This window comes from Schistocerca piceifrons, chromosome 1 (genome assembly GCF_021461385.2).
Source record: "Schistocerca piceifrons isolate TAMUIC-IGC-003096 chromosome 1, iqSchPice1.1, whole genome shotgun sequence".
NCBI lineage: Eukaryota > Metazoa > Arthropoda > Insecta > Orthoptera > Acrididae > Schistocerca > Schistocerca piceifrons.
In genome coordinates this window covers 300046818-300069277 of record NC_060138.1, presented here as the reverse complement: position 1 = coordinate 300069277, position 22460 = coordinate 300046818, and the positions used below count along the sequence as shown (strand labels likewise).

Here is a 22460-nt window from a genome sequence, read left to right as displayed (position 1 = left end):
GCTACTCCCCGTATTCTCCATAATGGTCCAACTTCTGGGACAATATTTTGGATCAATACAATGAAACGTCTTAGTTAAATCAAAAAAGATGCCTAGAGTTCGAAGCCTTTTCTTTAATCCATCCAGTACCTCACAGAGAAAAGATAATATAGCATTTTCAGGGGTTAAACCACTTATAAATCCGAACTGTACATTTGACGGCAAATTATGTGAAATTAAATGATCAATTATCCTTACATACACAGGTGTTACAATAACTTTATCAAACACTGATGGCATAGAAATTGGTCTAAAACTGCACCCTTTTTATAAAGCGTCTTTACCACTGACTACTCCTAAAGTCCGCCTCCGCAGTGTAGCGGTAGCGTTACCGCCTACCACGCAAGGTTCAAATGGCTCTGAGCACTATGGGACTTAACATCTGAGGTCATCAATCCCCTAGAACTTAGAACTACTTAAACCTAACTAACCGAAGGACATCACACACATCCATGCCCGAGGCAGGATTGGAACCTGCGACCGTAGCGGTCGCGCGGTTCCAGACTGAAGCGCCGAGAACTGCTTGGCCACACCGGCCGGCTATCACGCAAGTCGCCGAAGTGGCGTCAACTAAAAAGACTTGCAATACGGCAGCCGAGTCCCGAAAGGGATATCCCGGGCAATAAATGCCATACGATCATTTCATTTCATTCCTAAAGGAAAAATTACAAATATGGCGAAGTACAGGGCTAACATGTGCAGGGCAGTACTTTAGTATTCTGCTTGAAACTCCATCACATCCATGCGAGTCCTTAGTCTTCAGTGATTTAATTATTGACTCAGTCTTCCTCTTGTCAGTATCTTGGAGGAGTATGTCAGATATCAGTTTCCAAGATAGTTATATGATTCCCAGTTGAAACTAAGTTTTTATTTAATTCATCGGCTATGTTCAGAAAGTCATTGTTACTTACTGCATATGTATCTGACTTATCAGCAACAGAAACATTTTTGTTGCCTACTGATTTCATATCGTCGAACTTGTGCTGCTGACCAGACCCCTCTTTCACAACTGACCATATGGTTTTAATTTTATCCTGGGAACTAGCTATTCTATTTGGGTACCACATACTCTTTGCCTTCCAAACAATATATTTAGGCACCTTATAGTACTGTTTGTAATGGGCTTCGGCAGCTCGATTGTGACTGACCTCCTTCGAAGATTATTCCTTGGTTAGAGGGAGTTCCTTAAAGCAATCTAAAAAAAAAAAAAGGTGCAGCTCTAACACCAGCTACTACAGGAATTTTCCGATGAATGATCCCACCACCGCCCACTACACTGTCACCTATACGCTTTGCCAACCTCCCCTTCCCATTCCTATTGAGGTGTAGGCCATGCCTAGTGAAACCCAGTTTACTGAAAGACTCAACTGACATCACTGCAATCTGAGTCTTTCCCTCCGCCACCACTGTGTTCTCAAGCCCCGTGTTAACACGCTGTGTTCAAAGATGATAGGGCCCCCGTTCACACAAGTCGCATAGTCAACAACTGGTTTTTTTTAAGAACGAGGATGAATTGTCGCATCTCCCCTGGCAACCAATCGCCATATCTCGACATTATTGAGCCTTTGTGGCCTACCTTGGAGAAAAGGGTGCGTGATCCCTATCCACTTCCATCATCGTTACCAGAACTTCCCACTATTTTGTAGGAAGAATGGTATAAGATTCCCTTGAAAATCATGCAGGACGGGTATGTATCCATTCCGATGTGACTGGAAGCCGTTTTGAATGCCAAAGGTTTTCCTACGCCGTATGAGCTTGGAACGGTTTGCATGTTGAGAGCCTGGACACTGCACACAAGCTGCAGCCGCATTATCATGTACACATTTGCAGACACGTCAGGTTCTAATGAAGTGCATTGCGAATGAAGATGTAGTTTCACTTCCATAACACAGTTGACTGCACGTAACAATTTCCTGTCCACAAAAGTTTTGAGAAAGATGTATCCATTTTGAAAAACAGCTATACAGCTCATGAGAATACTACAAACGTCCCTTGAGTAGTTTATTGTATTTAATGTATTGCAACCGGCAACCGGAATTCAGCATGATTTACAAAAATGGTTCAAATGGCTCTGAGCACTATGGGACTTAACTGCTGAGGTCATCAGTCCCCTATAACTTAGAACTACTTAAACCTAACTAACCTAAGGACATCACACACATCCATTCCCGAGGCAGGATTCGAGCCTGCGACTGTAGCGGTCGCGCGGCTCCAGACTGTAGCGCCTAGAACCGCTCGGCCACTCCGGCCAGCCATGATTTACAGCAAGCCACACAGTCTAAGAGTGTTTTCGTAAGTCCAACTGCAGCTGCATAGGATAATCGTTCTATGGGTGCAATCAAGAGTGACTACCGCTTATCAGTTGGTAAAGGCTGGGAACAACTGCAGTAATCTCGAGGCACGATCTTCCTGGCGTCTATCGCCTGCAAAACTACGACAGATTATAGAAACGGGTAGGTAGATGGTGCCATCACGTGACGATAATAGCCAATGGAAGATTACCTAAAATAATGCTATATTAGAATACAGGAGGAGGAAGAAATGTTGACACACTAAATAGATGATGTACCCAATAGTTGCAAAATTGAAGCACAGCGGGTTATATGATATACTATTTGATGGAAGAAGAAATGATAGAACAATGTTTTTGTTTTTATATAAATCCGTTCACTGTTAATTGAGAGGTAGAGGAAACAATGTTATAATTCGTCTACGCAGGCAGTTACCAGTTCGGTTTATGTGATACTCGATTATCTTACAAGTACAAATTAGCTGTTAATTGATTCGTGGAAGTATTGAAAGTCTAAATAAATGTACTGAATTCCAAACGGTCCACAGGTACCACAAACTGTCTGAATGATAAGATTCTGCTCCACTAGGTGCGAATATATGATTAAAAGTACCTTTATTTGGTCTTCAATGCTACACAAGTTTCGGCTCTGAAGACAGTTTTAAACAACAGTGTAATGTAACTTATCAAAATGGACGTACGTCGGTTAGATACCGAGCATTCATCAAGTCAGGTAATGATAAAAATGCAGGGAGCTGACCGCGATGTGTCACTGTGCAGTCCTGTACGCTGTTGCACTCATCAGCGGCATGCTACATCACCGCTATTTTAGGTACACCAGTTGTTACAGCTTCTTATTGTGAAGTTTGTCCAAGTTCCTACATTTTCCCCACTGTATGATTTTATGAATGTTTGGACTCTAACCTAAGTATGTTCATTTTCTGGCTTACACTGCACTATTATTTGCAAATGGCTTCAAAGTCGAAATCTGCGCAGTGATGAAATCCATATAAAGGGATATTTTAGTCCATCCAACGGCAGCCAGTGATCAGTATATTATTACTCAGATAGCTGGATCCAGTTAATCAGAAAACACAATCGTACCACCAAAAAAGTCCTTCATATGCAAGTCGTCGTTCCTGCATCAGAGTGTATGTACATTATCTAAATAGCAGCGGCACCAACTAGAAGTATTTCGTCCAAGCATTCGCATTTAAATTTCCCGAACATTTCTGTCACAATTTCACAAGGGTTATACCGACTTCTTACGATCCTAGCTGTGCGACTCTGAATTTGCTCGATGTCTGTTGTCATGCCTCACTGATAAGGAATCCACACGCTGGAACAATACTCTAGAATAGGTCGCTCTAGTGTCTCAAGAGCAGTTTCGTTTACAGATACATAGCACTGTGCCAGACCCTTCCAACAATCTAAGTCTTCCATTCGCATTCCCTAATACTAATTTTCGTTTTCGTCTCATAAAACGTTGCATCTTAGTATACTAAATACTTATACGATGCGAAACGCTCAAGATGCTTGCCACTAATATAGCATTTATGAAGATCTAAACAGTTCGGCGCAACTGTATCGTACGGGAATCCTCAGACGACTTCTGCTGAGCAATGTACTGAAGTATCGCTGACCTCACGAAGTAGTACAATCAATTTATTATGGAAAACTAAAGCAGGAAATGTGGAAGAAGCCTTAAGTGGGTACACTCCACTTTAATCAAAAAAACATCAATTCATTAGGTTACAAATTTGATATTGGTAAGCGTAATGTATCCGGCGGAGGCGCACACAAAGTGGTGAGAGGCGACTGCTAGTCTTGGCGCTCTGCCCGCCGGGACTCGATAGCCGGCTTCCACATCGGTGGGACGCGCGCAGAAATCTTTCAAAAACAGCCTTGTTGCTAACAAAGCACTTCTACAGGTTATAGCACAATTCGGACACTAAGCTAAACGTCTGAAACGAATTCTGAATAGTAGCAGGGTTTAGTTTCTCGCGGATACACGTAACTTGCGAGTATCAGGCTGTGATTTTTGTTGAATGACAAAGTATAAGTTTTGTGTGTGGAACTATTTAGAAATACACTAGTTTCGCGTTCTCTAGTCAAGATGGGTAAGGTATTCTGGCGCTTTTCTCGGGTCTGTGTGATTGTGGATTCTCTTCTTAGGCTTCGATCACACTGGTGGTGTACTGGTCACCTGTTAAGTTTAGAATATGCAGGTGCACAAGCCTTTCATTCTGAAACTTAATGTGACGTTCTGTTATGAAAGGATGGACTCGAGACTTCCAATGGTAGTGCTTTTTTAATTAATAATGTTTGTAAGTTTTATAGTCCTACATACATTTTTACTTGAAAGTTCTGTTGAAGTTTACTTTCGGTCTCAATCTAGCTAACATGTTAATAGTTATTAATTAGTGAGTATTCTGTCACGATCTTTGATAGTAAGCGTGATTGACGGACATCTGGTAACAGCACGCATGGGAAGATGGATGTCTGAGGTCAACTTCTGCTCTTGCCAGTTGCAAGGTGCCAAACGTGACTCCATTTACCAAGTCCATGTATTCATCTATTGCCATCAGGGGAGGACTACACGCCTCGACAGTAAGTACCTTCACCACCACAGTCCCACATACATTATTTTAAAAATTAACCATCTCCTTCCCTGGCCATCTCTTCATAAAATACCAGACTGAGTAACAGCAACAGAGGATAGAACCACCTCCGAGTGCAATAATAACTGCAACCGGCAGGTAAGTAGCCATACATTGTGCACTCGAGTTATTCGACACTGACACTGCGGAATAGTCTCAAGCCTGTTTTACACGAGGGAGTTCCGGCCAAAATCTACTATTAAAAGTGCGTGTAAATCAGCAGTCACCCATGATACGAGTGTGCCTATGACGTCAGTGATCTACAGATTGCGCCCCGTGTGGAGTTCTGTATTTCTGAGTATGCTGCACACCGCGCATGCCCAGAAACAAAGGATTGTGGCAACGTCTGCTAACATCGGGAGTTAGCGTATCCTGGCGCAGCTCATTACTACTGTAGAAATGGATTTTGTGCCTTCGCGTCTTGTTAATCTTTATTGTGTTGTTTGCTTTGTTTACATGACACACCGGAAATGTTGCACTAGGTCTTGACATTTTTCCTACTGGTGTTCTCCTACAGTAGAGACGGAATATCCGAACGCAGAAAGCTACGTTTTACAGAGAAAAAGGCTACACTAAGCATAAATAAGAACGTAATTAGATAAAAGTGTTTTAATGAAAATTATTTCAACAGTGCAAAAGTAGGAATTATTCTACGAGAAAAATAATTATCAAAGTTATTTAGCACTGAGGAAAAAAAAAAAAAAAAAAAGTGTATTTGCAAATATATAATTTTTCGAGCATGATTTGAAATGTTTGTACGGTACTTTTATTGTTCTTTCAGATCTCAGTAGTGAAGAGAATTTACCATACCACCTTTAACAGGAACATCCAGTATGTTTTTTTTTCCTTTGGTCCATAATAAACGCGATTGCGATGGCTTATTCCTATATTTTGTTCCTAAATTTCGATTTTTTCGTAAAAAAGATAATCACTCGTAACCCCTCTCCCAACGTTCAGGTGCCAAACTGCCCAGCAGACAGCTCGTACAAAACACGCAGTTTTGGCACTGACGTCTAAACGAAAATAAGACATGGGAGAGACAGTACAGGAACGAAACGCTAGGGGCGCTGCAGCAGACTCACTTGTCTGGAGTAATCAGCTGGGACAAGAAAGTCAATCGTGTAAAAGGGGCTTTATGAGCATCAGTCCTATAGTAGTGGTAGTTGGAATTAATGACATAATAGGTACCAAACCTGCCAAGTTCCACGATAGTTCAACGACGATACTTCCCTGTAATTAACAGCTTCGTCAGCAAACAATGCTATATTGCTGCTCATCTTATCTTTTACGTATACTGAAAACATCAGAGGTTCTATTACGCTTGTTTGGGAAATACCACAAGTTGCTTTCATTCCTCCTGAACATCTGCCGTCCAGTATAACGCTGTGAGGACATCGATTCCATCGTAGGTCTACCTGGATAATCCGCACGATAGTATATACCTTGGTTACTGGTCAATAATTTGGTACAGTGTTGGGAGCCTTTCGGAAATATCATCGCAACAGGTAGTCCTAGTAAGCTTCAGTCCAAGCCAACACGAATGTGGAGCCACACACAGGCAGAAGTAAAAGCGCTATTCTCAAGGGACATAACCTACAACTGACGTGTGTGAGCTAGGAGGACTCAGAGTCCTGCTTATCCTCACACTCGGGCATCATATTGTTATGCTCGGTACTATCAGGGGAACATGTGGTACTTGTTACAGGCGTAAGGGGAAAACGAAGTAGATTTTGGGTGCATACAAACATTAAAAAAATGAAAATAAATTAAAAAAACTTAAACCGCAGCATACTTTTAGCAGTGCATACGAAGAAATTTTTAATTCATACTTTTTTATAAAATGACTAAAAAGCGCTAGAGTGATTCAGTACGTTGATTTCTCTAGCTCCAAACCAGCGTATCCCAACACTAGATATTGTTTAACTTCAGAGGAACGAATATTAATCAATGAGGTAAGAGAGCGTAGATTTAATTTACACATAGTACACAAGTACAAATTATTCATGTTCTCAATACAAACAGTTTGTAAATGCTTCATATTTTCCTTGGATCCAGGTACAAATACGAGCTCCATCCGACGGACTAATGAAGAAAAATAAGGGAAATACGGAACAAACAAATAGTATAAACTTATGCAAAAGTGTTTCACTTACTGAGACATGGCTATGGGTAGCATATTTGTTTCATTTTCATAGATATTGTACAAAGAGAAGCCACTATTGAATGCACTGTAGCGGAGAAGAAAAAAATATTACAGGTTGCTCTCAAGGGAATCTGTGCGTCCATACCGAAAGGAGACGACTGGAAGCATATGCTTTACCATGACCGTTATTGATATTGATCGAAAAAACAAGTTTGCTATTACCAGCTACCATTTATTTTACTTACACTATTCGTTTCAGAAGTATAAATCCCCATTATCAGGTGGATCTTTGTGTTTAAAAAATGTCTGTGATGCATGTTATGTAACTCGACACAAAAGGAGGATGTGACCATTGATACAGTGCCACAGGTCACCCAAAGTCTTACAGACAACACATAAATGTATTAATTCACATAAATCTACCTGATGACAGAAATGTAAGCTTTTGAAATGCGTACTGGAAATAAAATAATTTGAGATAGGTAACAGTAAATCTGTTGTTTCAGTCATAATGTTCTATTGTGTTAATGGCATGTTACGAGGCTGATGCGTTATTATGTTTCAAATGGCTCTGAGCACTATGGGACTTAACTTCTGAGGTCATCAGTCCGCTAGAACTTAGAACTACTTAAACCTAACTAACCTAAGGACATCACACACATCCATTCCCGAGGCAGGATTCGAACCTGCGATCGTAGCGGTCGCGCGGTTCCAGACTGAAGCGCCAAGAGCCGCTCGGCCACAACGGCCGGCGATGCGTTATTAACTATGATCCAGATCGGTTATGCTGGAATGAAGGAAGGAGGGAAAGAAGGAAATAAAGAAAGAAAGGAAGGAAGGCAGATTAGAGTTTGACGTCCTGTCAACAGCGAGGCCATTAGAGACGGAGCACAGGCTCGGATTACGAGAGGGGAAGGAAATCGTCAGTGCCCTTTTCAAACGAACCATCCCAGCATTTGCCTGGAACGTCGTCATGACTTTACCGGCTGAGGGTGTGGCTTTTAACTTTTACTTAGGAGCAGAAGTATTGTGGCGCCAATCCATGGACTGCCGTTTTGTTTCCGGTTCGAAGTGACGAACCAGTGTTCATCGCCTGTGACGATGTTCGACAAAAAATTGTCACGATCGGCGTCGTAACACGCAAGCAATTCCGTACAGGAAGTCCATCGTTGTTCTTCATGGTTTTCTGTTAAGAGGCGAGGAACCCAGCGGACACACACCTTTCAGTACACCAACTGGGGACGAGTGCGTCAGCACTACCGACAGGGCCCTGCAGTTGAGCAGCGAGGTATTTGTTTGTGATCCGTCGATCACCTCGAATGAGTGTGTGTGCACGTTCCAACACTGCATTAGTCACAGCTGTTTGCGGCAAGCAGGCATGCGGGAGATCGGACAGGTTTGCGCGACCTAATAACAGACGCCTCGCACAACGATTCGCCCTGCTGTTTTTCACTACCATGTCTTCGTACGCATTCTGCAAGCAACTATCAATGAACTGCTGAGATGCTCTGGTTTTCCGTAATAAAAAGATAAAAGAGAGGAAAAAATTAATGAAGCTCTCTGCTTGGAACGCATCTCCGTGACACACGCCAGTTTGAAGCTACTTGTAATGCTGCCACCAATCGGAACCTCATGACATTACAGGGGCTGAAGCGGGAATATTCCAAGACACTTCACAACAAATTCCGCATTTTTTCACCCAAATCTTGTCGAGAGAAAAATGTGTTGCATTATTTATTGAATGCAGTGGTGACTTGTTAAGTCACCACTGCAGCCGCAATCACTATCGACCGACATAAGTCACCTGGAACTGGTTACGTAGCCGTTTCCGCTAATCAGACAGGAACTGACTGGCAAGCGACCCGTTGCCAACTCGCGTCACAAACGAGTTTCTCTTTTGAGCAGCAGCTAGTGCCGACGGCGTAGAGCGACGGGAGCAGGAGCGGCTGTACGCACCCGGTCTTGGTGGGGTCCTCGCCGCTGTGGCGCTTGGTGTGGATGGTGCCCTTCTCGACGCCGAGGTCGGAGCGCGAGGAGGCGGGGTCCGACGAAGAGGAGCCCGAGCCGCCCCCTGAGCCGCCGGCCGCACCCCCACCGCCCTCCGAGTGCGAGCTGGCCTTGCGCATGCTGGTCAGGCGGTAGAAGGGCGGCGTCTCGGTGCGCTCGATCAGGCAGTTGAGCGTCTCCACCGTCTGCAGCTCCGTCATCATCTCGTCCAGTAGCCGCTCCGGCCGCGCGCGCGCCAGGTACAGCGCCACGCGCTTCGCCTGATAGGCACACACACACACAACACAACGTACAGGGACCAATCAGTGCACAAGCAAAAGTGCTTCAACTGCGAAACAAGAACGACTATTCAACAGACCTTGATTGACACGTCTCCGAAGTGAAATTCAGAGGACACATTTCAGATATCTTCAATTTCATTCGGAGTATTAGGCAAGTAGGAGACCTCTCGCCTTTACTAACGCACTGTTGCCGGAGAAAATCATACGCGCGAAGAGTCGCGTAACGTAAAGGTCAAAAGTGGCCTACAGAAACTCAGACCTGACTACGGATTGCCTACGTTAAAAAAATAAAATAAAAAAAATCGGCATCCCTGCACATCTGCACAGGCCGTACGTTTTCGAGGTCTGCTCAGTCTGAAATGAGTACCAGGGGCATACCTGGGACCAAAGCGATCACTGACTAGCTGTCCGCCCACATAAAGGCCTCCTGATAGGCCGTGGCCCGTAAGGGCTGGCGCACTAGTGGGTTTAGATTATAAGGATAAGTTTCTGCAACGAATATTCTCAAAATATGTAATCGTAACATTAATCGATTCTTTCTGTAATAAATTGTCGTTTTCAACATTTAACTCGCTAACAAAATGGCAGTTAGATCTGTATCACGTTTTGTGTACTTTAAACAACTCACATGTACAGTGATTTCAAGATGCAACGATGTTAACAACACGCTATTAAAAGGAAATAACACTTTCAAACAAATTAAAATGGAAAAGTCTTCATAAATCAGATACTTTTAATTTATTTGAAAAAGAACTACGCAAAGATTTATTTGTGAGCAGAACTACAAAATAATACACTTTATGTACCAATTATAATAATGACATATTAATTTTCAATATAAAACACTTTCCTTCTTTGGTCATTTGCACATACGAATTTGTTTGCAATTTTAGTAATATCAACATTTTAGCCATTTCTTTATGAACAAGCAAAATTGCCAAATTTTTCAATCTTTTTTGTGTTATTGTTGGCCGCAAAAATGTTTTCAATTGTTTAAGTGCTAAAATGACCACTCAGACGTACAAGAAGTAACAGGTACATTTAAAATCATCCGAACAAACTCCACAAATTCTGTATTTCACGTATGGGATCACTATTTTCTCTACTTAAAATATATGTTATGTCTGAGATGTTGGTCACTTCCTCTTTCTTCGTCCTGCACAAATATAGAAACATGTCCGTGTCAAATGTAGACTCGTCTTTATCAAAACACATATAGAAACATGTCCCTATCAAATGTAGGCTTGTCTTTATCAAAGTCTGTCGCACAGAACTGCAGGATTCGATCAGCACCTATTGGACCGACAGCAAAAGCTTCAACTTGTGAAATAGGTTCCGGAACCTTTGAGTCAAATCTACGATTTAGCGAATCCACAGCCACATCAAATATTTCAAACAATATTTGTCTGCACATTTCCTCCATCGTTTGATACTTATGAGGAGCACTACCTTCGTCTTAGTGTTTTTGCGTCTTACTTTTTCTAGGCTAAACTGGTCCATCAATGACAAGTTCCTCCGCTTTCCTAGTGGTTTGATTCCACAACTCAAAAAAAATATAACCGTTTGTGAAACTTAATTTGCAGACAATGTTTCCACCAATGTTTCTATCTCTCGGCATGACAATTATTTCTTCTGAAAAGAAGACTGAAGTTGTTCAATCCTGCCGAAACTGAAATTAACATTTTCAGGAAAATATGAAATCTGAATTGACGCAGGTTGAAAAATTCCCACTAATCTTCCCACCGACATCACTTTTTTCTTCTGACTGATCTTCCAATAATTTAATGAGAACGTCATAATTGTGTTGTATGAAACTGGGGACCTAGAAACGACGGAGAGACTTCGTCCCCGCCATAGCCCTCAGTGGTACACAGCCCCTACGACAGCGTACAGCAGTCCACTGACCCCACCGCCGCCCCACACCTAACCCAGGGTTTTTGTGTGTTTTGCCCCCCAGTGGAGCCCCACGGGAACGTCTCACAAAAGACGAGTGTAACTCCAATGTTTGTGTGATAAGAGTAATTATTGTGTACGCGTACGTGTTTGCGCAGCAATCGCCGACAGTGTAATTGAGGCGGAATAAGGGGAACCAGCCCGCATTCGCCAAGGCAGATGGAAAACCGCCTTAAAAACCGCCTTAAAAACCATCCACAGACTGGCTGGCACACCGCACCTCGACATTAAACCGCCGGGGACCGGCACGCCTTCCCATCCGTAAAGCAGTGCGTTATACGCACGGCTAACCGGGCGGGCAAGAACGTCATAATTACTTTCCAACGATTTTAGTTTAAATGGCTCTAAACACTATGGGACTTAACATCTAAGGTCACCAGTCCCCTAGACATAGAGCTACTTACACCTAACTAACCTAAGGACATCACCATGTCCGAGGCTGGATTCGAACCGCTCGGTCACAACGGCCGGCAACGATTTTAGCGATTGTAGCTTGGCACACTACCTCGTAGGACAGCATGGTCGCAAAGTCAGTCTGTGAAATTTTTTTTACAACAACATCTTCGTTGTCTTCTTGTAACGACTGAAACACCTCTAGCCTCTTTGGCTAATGTCTTACAAACGATATCAATTCACGAAGTATGACCAGAAAGTGTCGCACATAACTAATACTTTGCATTGCATCTTGTACTACCAAATTTAAATTATGCGTCACACAACAATTATAGCTCTCGGCTTCAACCGGGTAATTCTACTTTGTAATCCTGTTAAATGTCCACAGACATGGCTTACGCTATCATAACACAGATCACGACAGTATTTTATGTCGAGTGATAAACGTCTTATGACGTTCTGGATGACTTCAAACAATGCCCTAGAACTTGCTGAAGCTGCTTCATAGAAGCCCGTAAAAACTTCTTCAAACTGAAGATTTTTATCGACGTATCTGAAATATATAGACAGTTGTTCATTCAATAGTATGTCGGAAGTCTCATCTACAATAAGAGAAAAATATACTGCCTCTTTAATATGTTTCACTATGTTTTGCTCAGCATAGCCGGATAATGAGACAATTTCATTCAATTTATCGTGGGAAACTAACTTATATGAAGTTCGCTGCAGCCAAGATTGCAGGTCAAAGGATTTTCTGCTCTAAGAAGCAGCTACTCATGAATATTTGATGTTTCATAGGTGTAAACACGATGACTTAAACACTGGCGGGACGTTATTACCTTTAAAATCGTCTTGCGTGCATATTTCACATCTTCTAATTTGTGTGTTGAGATAAGGGATGACACATTGGTACGTTGTTTCGTAGTTGTCAGAGCAGTCACGGACGAACGGTGAAGTGTACATTGTTCATGAAATCTAAAACCTTCAATTGCCTTTTGCCACTGGGAAAATCGATTTCAAATGGTTCAAATGGTTCTGAGCACTATGGGACTTAACTTCTGAGGTCATCAGTCCCCTAGAACTGAGAACTACTTAAACCTAACTAACCTAAGGACATCACACACATCCATGCCCGAGGCAGGATTCGAACCTGCGACCGAAGCGGTCGCGCGGTTCCCGACTGAAGCGCCTAAAACCGCTCAGCCACACCGGCCGGCCGATTTCAAATAAATGCATTACACGAATCGCTGTCTGCAGTAATTGCCGCCGGAAGCACTATACAGGAATCAAAGGCGTTTTTACTCACATTACAGCACACGTTGCCCAATTATTTGTCATAATAAATTCAAGGAAATGTATTTTTCCATCCTTCATGGTATGACATGCCTGGCGGCTACCTGACACTTCTTGCTGATGTACTACAGGGACTGGCAGAAGACACATTTTCGTATTCCTTATTTATTGGCTAAACTTGCTTTACATTATTGTCAGTGTTAGTAGTATCCACATGTGATGATGACGACAAATGTATGACAAAAGTGTGCGAAACTTTTCGGATTCAATAGTATGTTGTTGTTGTTGTCTTCAGTCCTGAGACTGGTTTGATGCAGCTCTCCATGCTACTCTATCCTGTGCAAGCTTTTTCATCTCCCAGTACCTACTGCAACCTACATCCTTCTGAATCTGCTTAGTGTATTCATCTCTTGGTCTCCCTCTACGATTTTTACCCTCCACACTGCCCTCCAATACTAAATTGGTGATCCCTTGATACCTCAGAACATGTCCTACCAACCGATCCCTTCTTCTGGTCAAGTTGTGCCACAAACTTCTCTTCTCCCCAATCCTATTCAATACTTCCTCATTAGTTATGTGATCTACCCATCTAATCTTCAGCATTCTTCTGTAGCACCACATTTCGAAAGCTTCTATTCTCTTCTTGTCCAAACTATTTATCGTCCATGTATGTATACAAACAATACTCAGTATTGTGTTCCAGCTTTCCACACGCGGCCAGTAATCGCGCAAAGTTTGAAAACTGCGCGAAGTTTGTAAACTGCGAAAATTTTTGCCCGTCGAAGAGCTTTTGCTCCACGCATTCCGTCAGGAGACCCTCTAAATACTAGCATCGCATCGCTGCGGTAACAGCCCTACGGGCTACAATATAAGCTCCTGCGTCCTTCAAAGCCTTTGTCTCAACAAACAAAACGATAGCAATTCAGATTACGTGAAAAAATTTTACAGATATCTTAAACCTCATCGCTGGTATGTTTTAAAAACATAACTCTTGATGTAGTCTGCAACAATCGGCTTCCTTGGAGCTCGGATTATTCTTTATTATTGCTCAATATTGGCAAGCAGATATTTTAAAACAATTGTTGACGAATGGAGTGTGCGTATTGTAGCGTGTCAATTGTAAGGAAACGTGAAAGCAAACCGAAAAGACGGGATTACATTCACAGTATAGCGGTATAGCGCAACTGTTATTAGAGAGGCTGGGAACGGGGGAAGTGCGTTGTTTTTTTTTTTCCTTCACAAAGTCATCTGAAACAAACATATATGTTTTAGAGGTCAGAACTTTTCACTTCCATCTCATTGTTTTAATATTCATTACTTTTTGATACAGGCAAGTGAGAAATATTTATTTTATTTTTATCGGACTAAAAATTTTGTGGGTGTGGCGCACCAACAAAATTATGTATTTGGCTCGAGCACCAAAGTAGTCAGCGCGCATCTGGCAACAATGCTTCGTTCGAATCCAAAAGAAACGTTTGTTGGAAGTTTCCAGCAGTTTCATAAAACGTTGCCAAAAGTACATCGTGGTCAGAGAAGATTATTTTAAAAGTAAATCAGTTATTTCGCCCGTTCTGTTTTGTGATACCTATCGCCAGACCTCTAGGTGTATCTTATTATTATCATTATCATTATTATTACTATTACTATTTTACTTCGTCCAAATTGCGAAATCACTATCATCAACCATATGCCTTCGTTTGTTTTCCTGCTGTTATTTTTAAATTATATTCTTTCACCAGATATCTGGCCTTGGTACTTTTTCGCATGCAGGCAATGTACGAAACCGAGAGAATTGACAGATCTCTCAAATTCGAAAAGAAGGTCACCAGTGTCCTGTGAGGGTAAATCATCAACACAGATGTGTATGCGAAGCTATATGGTAGACGGAGTACGCTTTCATATTCGAGGTAAACGTCTAGCACGAGGTGATGTGTTTTGCTGCCGCTCCGTGTTTATTCAGCACATCAGAAGCCTCACCCATGCGGCTACTTCAATGAATCCCCAGTCGTTCCACGCTGTGGTAGGGAGTGGGCAGTGTCTGCTCTGCTGTCACAGCGAAGCCGGCAGCACTCACCAAAGGGCCAAGAAAATGCAATTTTGCCCTTCCAGCCCTCCATATGAATTTCTATTTGCCCGTAGCGTATGATTCTACAGAAACACTGTCCGGTATATCTCGCAGTTGCGCCAAAGCTCCGTCACATCCCCGCCAGCTGCATACGTTATCGCTTCGTCGGCTGTGTACTGTTTGCTTAGTGTTTTCTTCGTATACGTCAACATAGTGTGAATAGTAAGTATGGAGATAAACTTCAAGAGACGATTCCTTACAGGCCTAGATTGCACATTAGCCACGTGGTATTAATTTCTGCAGTGTTACATATTCGATAAGGCCACGGGATACAATGCCAGCGTTCACGCGTCGCATCATTGATAATAATCTATCTCTACTGAATCTTCCAAGCTGTAGACGAATAGCGGCAAGGGCTATACGGACATAGTGTTGAAGGGCCTCAATATCAGCATCTGGTCCAATATATATTTCCAGATGCCCCACAACTAAAAAACCGAGGAGTTTTCAGTCCGGTGATCGAGGTAGCCAGACGCAAGGGCCTCCTCGTCCTATCCGTTCCCTGGGGAAGCTGTTGAAGTACCGACGAGCAAAAATACAGAAATGGGCTGGAATCCCATCATGGATCAGTCACATTATCTTTCGCATTGCTAAAGCCACACCCTACAGCCAAAGAGACAGAGTTTTCTGCAGAAATTCCTCACACATGTGTTCATTAAGTCGTGCTGGTAAAACAATCACTAATGTTGGCGGTCGCCAATTATCCCTGGCCTAAACTTGATGCTAAATAGTTGCTGATGCAACGATTCGACAATCCCCGAGGATTTTCTATAGACCACAGATGACGCCCGCGTATGTTTATGATGCTGTCTCTACCACATGTCGCTTTATCGGTGAAGAGCGCTTACGACAGAAACCATAATAATAGTGATCTGTTGCAACCGCCAGTGAAAAAACTTTTCTTGGGCAGGAAAATCCGCTGCCGATAATCCCTGCACACGATGCAGATGATATGGACAATATCGATTTCCATACACAATATACAACACCGTTCAAATGGCTGTGAGCACTATGGGACTTAACCTCTGAGGTCATCAGTCACTTAGAACTACTTAAACCTAACTAACCTAAGGACATCACACACATCCATGCCCGAGGCAGTATTCGAACCTGCGACCGTAGCGGTCGCGCAGTTCCAGACTGTAGCGCCTAGAACAGCTCTGCCAACCGGCCGGCTACAACACCGTCTTAAGGCTTATCCCATGATGGCAGGTGAAGAGCCTGGAGCTTGTTCGACGATCGTATAGAGCCGGCTGTTGCAGAACCAGTGTACGAACATCCTACGGTGGCCCAAGGTTGTTCATCTGTCTTAAAGGATGCATGCACGCACGAACTCCGAATATTGAACACAAAGTTTCTATGAGTTGGCGGTTGCTGTCTATCAGAGCAAAAAGGTTAAGTTCCGTGTTCTGACCCTAGACAGGCCAAGTGGACCCGGCTGATCGTCGTGTCATCCCCTGCCAATGGCGCCATCAGATGCGTTATGAAGGGGTACGTGGCCAGCGCACCGCTCTCCCAGCTGTAGTCTGGTTTCTTGACTTTGGAACCGCTACTGATCTGTCGAGTGGCTCCTCAGCTGGCTTCGCGAGCCTGGCTGCATCCCGTACTATTCCTCCCACCATGGAAAAATCCACCAGCCAGGGTAGGTGGCTCAGTAAATCCGTGTGGCCACTATACCGTTACCATGTTCTTAACAACATACAAAAACTTTCCTGGCTTCCTCGAGGAATAAATAACGGATTAAGTTGATATGAACGTTTTTGTTAATTTTCCTTTCGGGAACCGCTTCTTAAAGTTTGTGTGTTCCCTTACTTTTTATTCACCCTGTATTTGGTGTAGCGGAAATACTTTTATAAAGGTTGGGGCCTGATTCTTCACATAAAGCAATCGGGAAAAATTATTAATATCTGTCCGAAAATTTTAACAAATACTTGGTCCAGTAATCCAGATTTTTTGGACTGCTTTTGCAATGTCTAGACTGGGTAACATCGGGAAGAGGTTACAACCCTGTCTAATTCCCTTCGCAAGTAACGTTTTCGTTTCATGTCCTTCAATGCTTATAAGAGCATTCCGGTTTCTGTTAAACCTTAGCTCCCTGCAAGCTTAATCAGAATATCTAAAGAATAAGCTGATGTGCCAGGTCTGAGGAAATTCATAGTTGTCTCGGAAAGGTAGCAATAACGAATTAACTGCCCTCTTGCAAACGTTCGGTAGTCCTCGAGATGATAAGTTTACAGACTTGGTAACTTGTGCGCTTATTTATGCAACTAAAATTAATAATAATTACTTGGGTTCCTGGTGGAGAGTGGTGCGGTCCTAATTCATTAAGCTTTCCGTTGCAAAGGTGAAGGCGGTGTAGGTAGCGGCACGCCTTTTCCGACCTTTGACTTTCTGTGCCTAATGGAATTCCTTCGAACCGAGAGGTGGCTCGATTGGTGGGAGGGTTGGGAGGGAATCGAAGAAGACTCTAGCACATTGGGCACGCTTTAAATGAAAAACACAACGTACTAATAGGACGAGATTGCGGAACATGCAGAGGTAAACTGCGTAGCATCCACTTTCTTCTTTGAAATAAAATTGCTTCTCCACAGCCTCCGCCCTACAACTGGCATGCAGAAGAAAATTATGTAGCATTAGAAGTACAGTCGTTGATATTGCACAAACTATACAGGTTATATTCACCGGAACGTTGTTTATCCCGTAGGTTGTTGCCGTAGCAAGATATTAACAGGACGTGTCCTCGGAGTCCTTCGGGACGGCATACATGAATAACACGTTGGCGGTGAACTCCTGACGACGATGGCGGAGATGGCCATCGGAAGTTTATTCGAATTGACGCGGCTGGAAAACCGAGAACGTTTTATTCATTTGTTAACAGGACGGTTAATTTCACGGCAAATGGTACATTGGCGTTCAAGATGTACTCGGGAGATGGCAGAAGTGGGCTTCACGCAGGGTAAGGAACACAACAGTGCTGTGATGGATCGTCGTTTATGCCAGAACAGGTACCCACAGCAAAAATGTTCAGATCGGAAGCTGTTAGAACGGCTTCATAGCCTTCTGTGCGCTCATGGCAAGTTTACATCTCCTGCTTTAGATCTATAACTACAGGCGAAAAGGTGGAGCTTCCGCATTCTGTGCACACGGCTCCTTCTATCGGCTTTCAAGTCCACACAGCAGTTTCCTTGGAACTACGACAGCGTACCCAGTAATAACAATAAAATTTTTGTTTAAAGGTTTTTTCATCCATTAATTAGCTCATATAGCCAGAAGAGCACGATGCTTTGTTAATTTGTAGTAGATGCTGTTCTTGTAGGGGAAATGGGCCTGTTGTTCCGTCTACAACGGTATCACCTAGACAGGCACGAAATACGTCATCCCAGCTAACCCAGAATGTGAAAATGTAAAAGAGATGCAAGTTTACGGCAGTCTCACTATTTAACACTTTTGCTAAGGCGTATAGATTCGATGATATTTCGAAAGTAACGATTGGTCCAAAAGTCGGGTACCACACGGGCGGCGAAGCACGAGATAATGCCCTTTGCACCCCAGAGCATAAACAGCAATAAAACCTCCGTCGTATGCATATCCGAGGCCAGAGAAGCGTCCCTTGCCCGTCTGGAGGGTTGTTAACGCATAAGTCTCACCACTCTCCGTAGAATGTTGTTTCACGTGGCATTCTTGGCAAGAGCAGCCTCGCAGAATTCGTGTAATGTTGAGACAACATAGCCACGTACCAGCGCACAATCTAAGAAACGTGTCACCAGACCGAAATTTCACACACGCAATCCACTTAAAATATGTCTTTCGACAATGTTTTATAAGTGCGAAATAGAATAATGACACGGCGGTGACATTACCAGGAACAGGAGGGAAAGAAAACGCCATCTGGCTCACTATGTTATTTATTTTAGGACGACCGTTTTCGACTTGATGGAGAAACGTACTGTAGCAATTTCTGAGGATCATACGTGGATCGTGTAGCCCTCTAAGATACATAATCATAACCAGAGACATTATGTCTTGGGAAAACCGTGACTGCTGTTGACAAATTGGAAGACAAGTCCGTCTGGATCAAATTAGTTATTCTACCTTCTTTTATGAGCAGATCATCTTCAGATATAGGTATACAAAACGTCTAAAAGCTGTCAAAGGTGAGGTTACAGCATTAGCAGTTTAAAGGCGCGCGCGTGCTTGTGTAAGGAGGGGGGGATCTAGTGCTCTCAACAGACTTGAGATGAATAGTCTGTGCAAGAAAAGAATATCTGAGTTCTATTTTCCTTCTCTAATAATCCCATTCGGGTGGTGGTTCCGTGTATTTTACAGTTTAGCGACAGAAAGTCTGGCTGAAAGTTGATAAACACACTGCCGGAAAAAATTAGCACATCCTTTTGGAAGTTTCCAATTCAGTCAAGATCTAATGTTGCATCAGGAGTACATGAAATCAATACATTTACAGGTCACTAGCCCAAGCGTTTCTGAGGTATCATGTATCGACCCATGCTGAAACACCCACATTAGTACGTAGTGTAGTCTCCACGGGCGAAAATGCACCCGCTGACTCTGGCATCCAATCGATCGGACAGGTGGCTAATACTATGTTGGTAGACGTTATTCCACGCTTGCTCGAACTGTTTAAGTAGTTCTGTAAAAGTTGTTGGCTGACGAGTCGCACGAGTCACTTCTCTTCCCATCATGTCCCACATGTGCTCGACTGGAGACAAGTCCAGAGATCGTACTGGCCAGGGAAGTTGCTGCACGTCCTGCAGAACGCGTTGAGTTTCACGGGCAGTGTGTGGGCGAGCATTGGAACAACACGTCTTCTTCCCGTTGCAAAAACGGCAAAAGAACGTGCCTAGCAACATTCTGCACATACCAAGCGCTGGTCAGCGCCCCCTCCAGAAACAACAAAGGTGGACGAGAGTTGGTAGCTTATCGCATCCCAGATCATAAGGCCTGAGGTACGGGCAATGTGTCTTGGACGAATGCACTCTGTGAGACAGCGCTCAACAGGTCTACGCACAAACGACCATCACTTGTGTGCAGGCAGAATCTACATTCCTCGTTGAAGACTACGGCCATTCCATCTTCCAAATGATCCTCTGACGGCTCCAGTCCATCCGTGCACGTCTGTGCTGTGACGTGAGTGGAAGACAGACTAGAGGTGTGCGTGCCTGTAGTCATGCTGTTACCAGGTGTACCGCTATGTAATGAACGTTTTTTTTGTGTGAAAATGAAACACTAATTTTGAATTGAAAAGTAAAAACATTTTATTCAAAGTACTGACCATTGCTTTCTATACATTTTGACCACCTTTCTGGCAATTTGTATTACCACGCCAATAGAAATGTTAGTCTTTTGAAGCAAACCAATCAGACACCCAATTTTCGACTTCTTCGTAGGAATCGAAGTGTTCCTCAGCCAATGCGTGTCCCATTGATGAAAACAAATGGTAGTCGGAAGGGGCCAAGTCTGGCGAATACGGCGGGTGGGGTAGCATCTCCCAGCCAAGTGTTTTGGTTGTATCCTGAACCAGTTTTGCTTTGTGTGCAGGTGCATTGTCGTGTAAAAAAATTACTTTGCCATGTCTTCTGGCCCATTCTGGTCTTTTTTCGATCAATGCAGAGTTCAAATTGATCATTTGTTGTCTGTAGCCATAAGTATTCACAGTTTCACCGGGTTTTAGAAGCTCATGATACACCACACCTTTCTGATCCCACCAAACACAGAGCATTGTCTTCTTGCCGAATCGATCTGGTTTTGCAGTCGATGTTGATGGTTGTCCCGGATTAACCCATGATTTTTCCCGTTTAGGATTCTTAAAATAAATCCATTTTTCATCGCCAGTAACAATTCGACGCAAAATTGATTGTCTTTCATGTCTTTGAAGCAAAATTTGACAAATGGTTTTTCGGTTTTCCATCTGTCTCTCATTCAATTAATGTGGCACCCATTTTCCACACTTTTGGATCTTTCCCATAGCTTTCAAACGGTCAGAAATTGTTTGTTGTGCAACATTTAGCATTGGTGCTATTTGATTCTGACTCAAAGTATTATCTTCATCCAATATTGCTTGCAATTCGGCGTCTTCGAACTTTTTTGGTGGTCTTCCAAGTTATTTATTTCTTACATCAAAAGCATTATTTCTGAACCGTTGAAACCATCTTTTGCATGTTGCTTCTGATAGAGCATGATCACCATATGCCTCGACAAGCATTCGATGCGACTCTGCAGCACTTTTTTTCAAATGAAAACAAAAAATTAATGCTTTCCGCAAATCATCACTTTCTGGTACAAAATTTGACATTGTTAACACGACGAAAACATATGATGAAGTTTGTTCCACGACGTGATGTAAAATAAATATCTTTGACAGATCTCATACCAACCAAACAAAACAAAAAATTAAGGCTCGTTCACAACAAATGTTCCCTATCGATAGATTTGTATCTTAACGCTCATTTCATACCGGTACACCTGTTAATAATCGCTTCACAGCAGTTGGTGTTGACACGTCTGGGCTCACAAGCCCTCTTATCTTCTGTGGTGGTAGCTGTAGGATCTACCACTGCTGCCCATACAATACGACGATGCTGGCGGGCGTCTGTGCTGCGTGTACACCAACAACCTCGTCTAGGGGTGTGAGAATGTTCACGTGACCACTGATACCAATATCTTGCACAACTGATGCAGCACGTCCAGCTTTTCCAAAAAGACCACCCCCTCACTCCAAATGCCCCAATCTGAACCCATTCAAACTCGTTTAGATGGCTGTAAGGAGCACGAGTGCTTCACACGCTTACACCACACTGAGCCTTCTGGTTGCGAGCATTCCCTATTAAAGGGTAGACAGAGACAGCGCTCAAGTAGCTATGTCACTACGTTATCTGTTGGCGGAAGATGTTGGTACCATTATCGGAACATCTACTATTCCCCAAGTGGCATATGCCGTCATCGGATCAAAATCGACGTCCTCTCCAGGTGTACTAATTTTTTACAGCAGCGTATTTTGTAGGTTTGTTGTCCTTCATAATATGTGCCTCTGGCGCCTAGTAAAATACAGTTTAATAAGTAATAAAACACCTAACGTTGCTTATGATCTCTATAAGTAATTTCGTTTAATTAGGTAGGGAAGAATAAGATGGGCAGGACATGTACAGAGAATGCCAGAAACTCGGAGTGTCATGAAAGTTTTCATGGGAAAACCTGACGGGAGAAGGAGAAGAGGTAGACCCAGGAAAAGGTGGCTGGACGATATGGAAGATCTAAAGGCGAT

At 43.1% G+C, this 22460-nt stretch overlaps 1 protein-coding gene across 1 annotated transcript in view; it reads right to left on the bottom strand.

The window, feature by feature from the left end:
• The window catches only part of LOC124780415 (protein furry), a 1170709-nt gene that overhangs the window by 222222 nt on the left and 926027 nt on the right, over positions 1 to 22460 (bottom strand). Inside the window, exon 29 of the mRNA XM_047253778.1 lies at positions 9089 to 9399. Coding sequence (XP_047109734.1) covers positions 9089 to 9399 — 311 coding nt within the window. The remainder of the gene's footprint in view (positions 1 to 9088; positions 9400 to 22460) is intronic.